Here is a 10,718-nt window from a genome sequence, read left to right as displayed (position 1 = left end):
TTTGTTTTTGTCTTTTGAGTAAATAAATACATGATAGAGGGGGGACGGTGACAGACATAGGGGACAAAGGGTTGCGACCATGGTAACTGTCGATTTGGACAATAAGATAAGCGCTTTGGATTGTCGCCGCGACCATGTACGTGTGTGCTTTCAAAGCGTTAATCTCTACTCATTACAACAGTTCCACCTCTTGAGGTAGGTTCTATGATTTGGATGGAACTAATTGGCGTAAGCATTGAATTATGTCTAAGTTAACTACTGAGGAGGTTAAAATGGACCGGCTAAAGTGTGTTAAATAATACGTCACATATAAGCGGCACGTGTGCCTTAAGAGTTTTAAATAAGTGATTGCACCACTGATAATAACTACAATTCCTTAGTGAGTATCTGGATGGCTGTGGAGGTGGATTTTCATGAGACACACTCTCCTACCAAACGTGTTTAGGAGTACTGTTGTGAGATTAGAGGTTCAGCCATCCATTTCTGCTGATATAGCGAGAAGGCCATTCTTGAGCCCTGTCGCATTTTGCAGTTGATCGAGACAAACTTTCTTTGAAAAGTTACATTTAGTTAAGAATCATGCGTGAAGCAAGGCAACGTACAAGATCCACAGTGAACAGAGCGCTCTTGCAGGCAAGTTCAAACAGTATTAATAGTAGTAGCCAGAGCTGATGGACAAAACAGTGGCGATTTTATCATCAAACACTCCCGAAAAGGCGGGGTGGGGTCAGGGAGGGAGGCCGGATGAGGCCATTAAAGAGACGAAGGAAGGGGTGAAGCATAGGAGACGTTGCCACCGGTAGAGAAAATAAAGAGAGAGAGAGGGAGACAAAGCGGTGCTTTGCTGCCCCCCACCAGTCCATTATCGCTCTCCCTACTTACAGGCACTTATAAAAATCCGCGTATATTGCCAAGAGGAATGTACATTATGCTCAACAGTGCCGAGGCGAATTAGAGGCGCCAGAGGCATAGGTGCAGTAGGAATGACCCTCACTTTTGAAAACTGGAAATACCACCGACTGGCTAATTTAATCCATCTTTTGCATGGAAGGTAATCTGCGTCTTTGATGTCTACTTGCATCGTATACACATTCAAGTCGAGGTGGGACACCTGAATGTATCCAGGAAGATGGAAATAACATCCTTTTTTTTTCACACAGTTTTCCACCTTAATTATTTATCCATCTCAGTGTTTAAATAGCATCTATAAAGGGATTTTGATAGGGAATGATTCGTCAGTGAAGCTGAACAATCTGGAATAGTCTGTTTCACTTCATCATCCGCCATTTGTTCTGCTACCCGATGGAGTGCACCATCCCTCCCGAAATTGCCACCAGTCTTCTTGGCTTTTGAGCTTGTTTTTGAGTTCGAGTCCGTGTTCACCTTCCCCCACAGAGGGATTGTTTGTACCGCATCTCGTGTGTCCATCCGACTTCCAAGTTCAGTATTAAATGAATGGTCGTGGGAACAGATAGATAGATAGACATCAGGCCGAATGTCAGGGCTTCGAAAGGTCGACATTATTCAAGCGTCCTTCAAATTAGTAGCCGAGCTTGCCGCAACCGTAACGTGTTGTGGAGTGCTTGAGGTACTCTGTAGACAGGAGTAGATATTGGAGGTTTACAGTCCTACGAGAGACATCGTCCATTATCACACAGTGTTGCATACTGAGTAACGGTATCCATGCCGACCCAGTGTCCATACTCTTGATCCGGTAAAATCCCACTAAAAGATCCGGAGAAGTTAGATATCCTACTCTGATCTGAACGCACTTCTAATTTATGAAACTAGGCCAGAGTTTCTTTCGACATGAACCTTGGAGAGCTGGAAATTCACTCGAGCCAACAATTTTTTTGAGCTTAGAATATAAATGGGAGATCAGTGTTTTAAACAGAGGGAGAGTGAGTGGATGGCGGAAGTGATATCCCACGGGGAATCCGCCTGTAATTTGACGTCCCTCCATGATGTGTGTGTGGGAAGTGAATTAATGAGCGTAACCTCAGCCCGGATAGTCGTGGGAAAATGCGGCTATTCCTTCATTCCTTCATTCATTCGTTTGTTCTTTGACCGCAAAGGAACGAGTTCGTGGCTTGTTGGGATGAAATCTTTAGGAAAGCTGGCTAAACAGAGATGGAATAAACTATCGACAGGAATCGAGGTAATGGTGGTATGTAATTGGTGGAAACAAGTTTTAAAGCATCAGAAACACTTCAAAGCAATTTGGAGATACTAACAATCCGCTACTGGATTCACTACATTGGTGAGACGTTACCAGTCCAGCGCTTTCATCCTTTGCCTAGAGATAGCCCCAATTAGTGAGCCAACGAAGGACAGGAATCTCAGTCATTTGAAGTTTTATGCTAGAATGGTTGGATAAGTATCCAAGACCTAGAGCTATTAGAAAGAGGATCATTTATTTTTGCTTTATTCCCTTAAACAGCTCAAAGCCCACGACGAGGACAGGAACGCGCAACTGGACTACTCGCTAGTGGAGGCATCAGGCGGAGGACAGCAGGCGGTGGCGTCTATTTTCGAAGTGGAGAAGGGCGGGCGTGTGATACTGCGGCGAGGTCTTGATTTCGAGTCCTGCCAAAACTACATCCTCCCTGTCAGCGTCACAGACGGTGACTTCAGTGCTGAAACCACGCTCCATGTAACCGTGGCCGATGTCAATGACGAGGCACCACGGTTTGAAATTAATCCCATCCACCTTACAGCTGAGGAAGGCACCTCGGCCAAGCGATCCATTGGACAGGTAATGTCGACTCCCCTCTCTATTTCAATCTTGTTAGTAGTTTTTAAGGGTCCAGTTCGTTTATTGTTAGACCGTATGCAGGACTCGAGGTTAAGATGATTTTTGAAAGTTGATGCAGTTTCGACTACCACTTTGTCAGGAGTATGCAGGACCTACTTTTGCGACTTTTGAGGGCAATATTCCTGTAGCAAACAGGGTGGTGGATAACCACCCAAACTAGGTAATTAACCCATCAACCACCCAACCTACATCACAGTGGAAGCCTGTTCAAAGGTTACCTGACAATTAAATTGACCGGTTATCTGTTGTTTTTAAGAACTGGTCTAATGGTCTGGACAAAATTATTCCTCCCATGATGTGATCCGTGCTTTGGTGGGTTTCCGATTTCAGGCAGCTCAGTTTTTATTTCTCGAGGGAATTTCCTTACAATAGCCGATCCCGCCCAGGTGCTTGACTGTAAATCCTCTTCAATTCATCAAAAGGTAAAAAAAAAATGGAATTTTAAAGACAGTATTATCTCTGGATTGTCCGACTGGCACTACTAGCTTTGTTTAGTAAATGTACCGTCTCGAAATGTCTCGATGCTTCTGCTGCTAAGCCGATGGTCACGATATATGCTATTAAGAATTCACGGAAATTTCAAGAATCGCCTTTACTCCATTGTCACTAGCTGAATCCCAGGGGGCTTGAAGCGGCTAAAAGCACCGCGCTTCTTCATCAAGCGTGACAGTTTGGGCACTTGCCAAACAAGGCCTGGGAGGAGAATCATTGGCGCATCCTTGTCACTTTGCTAACCCCATTGCCATTCGGGGATGAGGGATAAAAAGGGAGGGAAGAGAGCTTGACAACAGCCGTGGCAGCGACGTCTTCCATCTTTCCCTAGCCAGTACTTTTATTGCATCTACGTTTCAACGACGGGACCGTCAAGTTATTAGTATAGGTGCCCAGTCATAATTGAAATTTAACTTTTGTATAAATCAGCTAACTCTGGAGATGGATTACTGCCTCGGAGAACCGGGAATCCAAACTGTCCAATTGTCGAGCGGGGATGGAGATGTACATCCTGACAAGAAAATGAGCCCACCTTAAAGGATGCGCGGTGAAAGTTAATCAAGTAGACTGCATCTCTCTCTCTGTCTCTCTTGCCCAAAAGAAAAGGAACAAGTATTTAGTTTCTCGCATGATTATTCCTCTTCCATGCTTAAATGATACCTACAGGTGGGTTGACAAGACATATCTACCGGTAGGTAGGATTTGCTCAGGAAAAGTGAAAAGAAAAAACTCAGCGAAAACACTCTTTCCCAACGCTTTAGTGTGAAGATATATTCTATACAAACTATTCCTAAGCACTTGTGATTCCTTAAATGTAAATATCCTCATGTACCTGACACATGTCAAGGCGAGTTTAAGGAGCAAAAAACCTGGATGAATTTACTTCCGATGTTGTCATTTTCAGGGGCCTCTCTAAATTCATATTCCCATTTTAAAACTATCTAGGATCCATTCCAAATGCTGCAATTCTTTTATACCTGCTCCAAAAAAGTGTTAGCATGCTGTTTGTTTTGCCTGTCAGTGTGCTAGTGAAGTTGGGAAAAATGTTGTAATCGCAGTAGAGATCATCCCATTCTGTGCAAATGGACGAGTTTATCTTGCATCTAAGTGCCTGGTCTGCTTACAATCAGGTAGGAGGGCCTTCACAACTTGATTGAAACGAAATAGACTGTAAAAACAGACTGTCCATTAATGGATGGTGTTGCGCCTGAACGAAATCTTCCATTGTAATGCCCCGAGACTTCCCTGAAGACAAAAGAAAACATAATACTCTGGTGCAGTATGCATTGCCAACTTATAGAAGGGCTGTGGCGGCTACTGGCCTGGTCCAAAGGCTGTGCCACTCAGCGGAAGTACAATCTCGGAGCCTTAAGTACCCGCGAAAGCAAATGGAAGAGTTAAATCAACAATCCAAGTGTTGCGCACCCGATCTCCTCTTCTGAGCGGTGTCCTCGATGGTCTCCTTGGTTTCCTCCTGCATCGCCCATCACAATGCAGTCAGTGATGTAAGGAGTGATACCCACAAACCAACCGTGCCAGTCATTAAATTTGCGTATAACTGAGAAGATGTATTATCAACGTATAGAGAGACTGGGAGGGGGCTATTGGCATGGCCCGGAGGCCAGGCAGCTGGGAGGAGCCCCTAAGTGGCCCGTCACCAAAATCAAGAATTAAACACACAATAAAAGTATTACGCTACCATGGGTTTGAGTGACTTTTATAGTCCATAAATTTATGGTGGGCTTGCATTTGTTGATACTTCTGGGGCCAAAGCAGTAGTGCGTCATCTTAAAATTAGTCTAATATGCAAATAATACTTATTAACTCCGATGTTAAACTATTTTCGAATAACTCATGAAAACTGGATTAACGGAAGCCAAATATTATTCAGGACCATTAGAGATAAAAATGTATTAATATTTTTATTGTTATGGTTTTGAGGCCTACAGACTTGAACGGCCAAATGGGAATCGTAAAATGGTTGTCTACTTACCCCTAGGCGCAGTTAAACACCCATTTGTTTTATCAAGGGATACTAGACAGTGCAGTCTTCTGTAGATACGAGCAGACGTTAGCAGAATCGAGCTGTTCGCCTTCGTAGTTCATAAGAAACATAGTCCATCTTCAAGTGGTGTTGCATGCTTCTCTCACTAACACTAATATCTGCCATCTTGATCACCGCTGTCTGGACTTGAATGGTCGACGACGTACCCGTAATGGCACTCGCTTGCCCTATATTTCCGCTCTTGATACCGCCATGGTGTCATGTCTTTTATGGCAGCAAAATTAGGGGCTGTTTGTGTGATTGCAGGTGCGTGTATACGATCCAGACAGCGTGGAGGTGAACGGGGTGGTGCGCTGTAAGGAGCCAGAGGAGTGGGTCCACCGACAAGTCCTACTCTTCACACCCGATCCACAGGCCCACCCTTCAGCGGGTCTCTACGACCTTCAAACTCGTCTCGAGCTGGATCGTGAGGGACCTGACACCCTCGCCGGTGGAGTGGCGCTGGTTCGCTTCATTTGTTGGGATGCCAACGAAGTGATCCACACTCCCTCTGCTACCTCCACATTCGGCGGCGCCGTACGCCGCCTCACTTCGACTCTCACTGCCACTCTCACCATCCGTGATGTCAATGACAATCCACCCACTTTCTACCAACCAGTGTATCATGTTGCTGTGGCCGAGAACAATCATATTGGAACAAAAATTATTCAAGTGGGTTGAAAGTGATAAGAATTGGACACTTAATCACAGTGACTAATCGCCTCAAGTATGACATTCTTATCTGTAATGGTGATTACTTCAACGGCTTCAATATCTAAAAAGGCTCCTCGCAGTTATTTGATTCTGGGAAAAAAATCCTACTAACTCATCTCAACTATGCTTCGGGTGCCGGAATCTTGAATTCCTATTACTTTATAAGTCATAATAACAGGAAATCCGACTAGACAAGAAGAATCAACCAGTAAAATGAAAATAAACCCAGCATTGAAAAGAGACCAGTGCAATCGAACCTAAAAAAGTCCAGTGCTTCATCTCGGAGTCAGACAAAGGGGTATGTAAGAGCACATATTTCCAGTGTGCTCAAAGTACAATGAATTATACAGTGCGGTCGGAATTTTGTTAATAAAAAACCGAAAAAGCTTTTTACTTTAATTTTGATGGGCGGTGGTAGTAAAAAAAAGCAGAAAATTGCTCAACTAGAAGTTAACATAAAGGAGGCAGAAGGCGGAGGGTAAATACAAAGGAACTGAGACGAATTCAGAAAAAGTGAATACTTCCTTTATTTAGCTACTTGCCTTGCCCTCCAGGTGCAAGCTCACGATCCTGACGATGGGGAGAATGCGGAGATCACCTATTCCCTCCTCGATCGTGCCAACTTTCATGTTGATCCCGTGTCCGGTTGGGTGACTGCGGCCATCGAATTCGACCGGGAGAAACGCGACTCCTACCAGGTCACTATTATTGCCTCCGACAACGGATCTCAACGACTGACCGGATCTGCTCTGCTGAATGTGACAATTCTTGATCAGAATGACAACCCACCCCATTTGCTGCCTTGTGACAAGGTCCCAACTCCCCTTGTTGTGTGGGAAAATTCACCCATCGGCACTTTTGTGGGTGACCTCATAGCTAGTGATGCGGACATCGGACGAAATGGTGAACTGGTTTTCCGACTGCCCAAGAAACTTGCCTTCACTTCACACTTTGAGTTGCGACCCAATGGATCCCTCTTCACTGCTCTACCTCTCGATCGGGAGCAAAAGGTTGGCAAGTTTTCCACTTTTGATGTCAACTTCTGGGCCTTCCTGGTAGGAGACAGTAGACAAGTTGCTGATACGTATTAAGCACCCCTCTTCCCTCCACCCCCAAGCTGGCATTTCAGTGCCATCCAGCCACCAATCCGGATTATACCCCAATTTACAGCATGAGGTGGTTCCAGATTTCCATATCTTGAATGTAAATAATCGTTTCTGATGGATGCATTGACATTTCTTTAGAGTCTACTTTAATTAGTGTGTAACTGGTCCTATTCAAGTAATGCTGGACTTGAGGTTAGGGTGAGTGCCCGGCCTTGACTAGCGCCGGTGCTTCTTCTTGCCTGTGTGCTGCGTGGAGACTTTGATTCCAGGCATGGAGGATCGTGGTCGCGATTGCATCTAGCATTGTAGAAGCGGTTTTGGCAAAACGACAATAAAGCTGGTAGTCTCGGAGAGATGCGACTTGTGTTGATCGCATTAGTTATTAAACTCATAAAGTGGATAAGATCTTTAAGTACTTTTTATGCCTTGAGCTAGTCGTGGCAGAGGGAAGCCTTATAGGCGAAATGTGGTGAAAGAAGCGTTTGTAGCTTTTTTGACATTCACAGTTATCAAGAGCCGTCAGTTAATAAGCGATTCTTCAGTCAAAATCTAATAACTTACCCGACTGTTTTACTTATTTCAATTCAACTTCTGTCTCAAAGATAATTTTATCATCAAATTATAATAGGCGACCTATGAATTACCGGTAGAGGTGCGAGATCGTGGAAGTCCTAACGCTCTCTCCTCAACAGAAACCATCTGCATCAAGGTGTTGGACGAGAATGACAATGACCCACACTTTGTCCTACCCGATCGGCTTTATTCTCTCGGTAAGTCCGAAACAGTTTCGTGGTACCAAGAAAGTAAAAAGTGGAGGCCAAGGTGTAGTTCTGCGGTACTGCCCTTTTCCTAATTAGAAGATCAACTGCCAGACACTCCTTCAGCCTACCTTCGGAAACGGGAATCCACCGAGATGGCCTCGGATGCTAGTGAAGGTGCCACAAAATTTGCCAAGGGTGCTTCGGTTGCAGCTGAAATGGGTGGCGGTAGAGGCGACGCAGAGGCGGCTGACAACGGCGGTGGCTATGAGCCATCATTGCGCATCTCCCTGCACGAAATGAATGGCCAATTGATTACGCGACTGGAGGCCACCGATCCGGACGAGGACGCAAATGGTCGGGTGGTGTACGGACTGCGACGACACACGCACTCGCGTGCCCGTCTGAACCGTGCTGCAGGCGATTTTCTCGGTGTCAACGGCAACACCGGAGAGATATGGCTCAAACGAACTCTGCAGGAAGATGATCTAGGGCCTCATTTCTTCGTTGTCTCGGCTAACGATCAGGGAACAAGCATGTCGCGTTCAGAAAGCAAGGTAGGCTCTAGTTCTCATAAATTTTCACACTAGACAATACCTTAGTATTCCAGAGATGTTCGTACTGTCTACTTAAATAACCTTAAGTAGCATCGTCTTCATACATAGGTTCTGCTAGTATCAGTAGAGGACATCCCTCCGCGGTCGTTGGACGTCGGCGGTGCAAGTTCTAGTTTCATCGCCTCATCTGAGGGCGGTGATGGCGAAGGAGGTGTGCTAGCCAATCTCTTTCCCTTTAAGTTGGGTGAAAGGAAAAATGTTCTCATTCTCGTCGGTCTCATCTCAGTCTCAGTTATTCTTGCTGTTATCCTCGTTGCTGCGATGATCTGTATGCTCAAACCCTGCAGGTAATGTAGACAGTCATCCTTTTCTGTTCTTCTACGAGATCCTGTGCACTTACCCCAGGAGTGGGAAGATGGTAGATGGATCTATGGACGGGTGGGTAGGTGGGTCCGAGATAGGTAAGAGGATAAATAGGTGCGTATATGGAACAGGAAGACGAATGAAAACAAGTGGGTACGTCCGGAATTGAAAGACACACGAGTAAAAGAAAGGATTGGTAAAGAGAAAGATCTATGAGACGTGGATGAATGGAAGTGTAGTCAGAAGAATGGATGGATGTATCTGGAATGGATAAGTCGAAGAACAAATTGGTAGATTCTGTGCAGATGCAACCGAAACGAACGAACAAATGGATCCGATTGGGAGGACGAATAAGCTGACAGAGGGATTAATGAATAAGCGGGTGCCTTGAAAGATGAATAGTTGAAGGACCTAATATTATATTTGATGCTTAAGTGGACTGATTTCTGTCATCGGTGTTCTGACAGATCCTCTTCGCGTCAAACTCACCGATTCTTCAATCAACATCGAATGTCCCAAGATGGAACGGTAAACGTTGCCACAATGCAGGCGCACACGGCGGCGAACGGCGGCATCATCTCACTGCAAGAAACGCGCCTCATCGACAACACCTCGGTGGACAACTACGGGAGTGGTATCGGTGTCGGTAATCACGACTACGGCTACGGCCCGCCTGTCTCGCCTGTCGATGTTGGCGAACCCGATGGCTGGGTGGGTAGCGACGGCAAAGGAGGCATTTTCCGTGTTGTTAACGCTGACGCTGACAGCTCAGTCAATGAAGAGGTAAACGCCGTCAAAATCCCATACACTGGATCTATACGAGTGATTCTGTTGGTTGAATAACGATAAAACATACGTTTTATAAATTCTTGGGGAAGATTTGGCGAGCTTTTAACCCCCCTTCCTTTTCTAGGCTACCAACAGGGTGCCTCAGATGTGGAACAAGTACAACTCCCTGCCACGAGATCGGTTCGAGAGATGCGGAAGCCCTCTGAGTCTCAACCAGGAGAACCTCTGCAGTACCACTTCTACTGCGGGTATGTTGATGACCCCACTGCGCGAAATCGGGGAGATCCCACCCGCAGTCAGATCACCCAACCACTGGGCTGCTGCTACACTCTCCCGGGAAACGGTAAGTCTGCCTCTGATGGATGAGTCAAGTGAGCAAGAGGAAGAAGCGCGCATAGTTAACCACTGATTTCCACGCAGAACTTTCAGAGCAACAGCACATCACACATCGCACTCCCTGTGACCCTCCTGCCTGCAGTATGTTTGCACTCCTCCGGAACGAATGTAGTGACGGCAAGTAACCCCTTCGCCCCCACCACCATTGTCTCTGTCAACTCCACCACCACTACCTTCCAGCCGACAATGGGTAAGAAAGCAGAGATGGAGATTCGACTGGCCGAACACGCCTCGGACTCTGGCCGAGGTGCCAGTGATGAGGATCTGCGATTTCAATCACAACCCCCTCCAGTCATTAATCTCGTACAACGTGAGTCCACCCTAGCCTAGACACGAGAAGACGAAGCTTGATTAATCGCTGACTATCCGGCGTTCCCATAAGTCTAGTAAAGATAAATATCGCACGTAGTTGAAGCGATTTACTGAAATCGTACGCGCATAATTTACCCGAGATTATCTCCTCCAGTTCCCTGTGAATTCAGTGAAGAGGACCCATGGAAACGGACAGTGGGAGGAGAGGCACCTTGCAGCGACGACTTTGTTCGGCTGCGGACCAGCACAATTCACCCCAGTCTCTCAAAGCACTCCACAGATGCCTTGGAAACGCAGAATTGTTTGCACTTCAGCGTTGCAGCTATTCCTGGCCAGGTCAACATTGTGCATCGCCGTCTACCTGCCTGCTAG

The 10,718-nt window shown here is 46.0% G+C and overlaps 1 protein-coding gene across 1 annotated transcript; it reads left to right on the top strand. All coding sequences in view use genetic code 11, as the record gives it.

Moving 5' to 3' along the window:
- Window positions 1-1,495: 1,495 nt before the first annotated feature.
- On the top strand, window positions 1,496-10,718 carry EGR_04058 (Protein dachsous; the record flags this gene model as incomplete). Its single annotated transcript, XM_024493307.1, has 11 exons — window positions 1,496-1,588; window positions 2,441-2,755; window positions 5,619-6,023; window positions 6,620-7,120; window positions 7,800-7,941; window positions 8,029-8,486; window positions 8,595-8,833; window positions 9,317-9,632; window positions 9,763-9,981; window positions 10,059-10,344; window positions 10,501-10,718. The coding sequence occupies 11 exons, from the start codon at window positions 1,496-1,498 to the stop codon at window positions 10,716-10,718; spliced, it is 3,192 nt and encodes a 1,063-aa protein (XP_024352221.1).

This window comes from Echinococcus granulosus, assembly GCF_000524195.1.
Source record: "Echinococcus granulosus chromosome Unknown EG_S00024, whole genome shotgun sequence".
Classification (NCBI taxonomy): domain Eukaryota; kingdom Metazoa; phylum Platyhelminthes; class Cestoda; order Cyclophyllidea; family Taeniidae; genus Echinococcus; species Echinococcus granulosus.
This window is presented reverse-complemented; position numbering and strand designations above follow the sequence as displayed.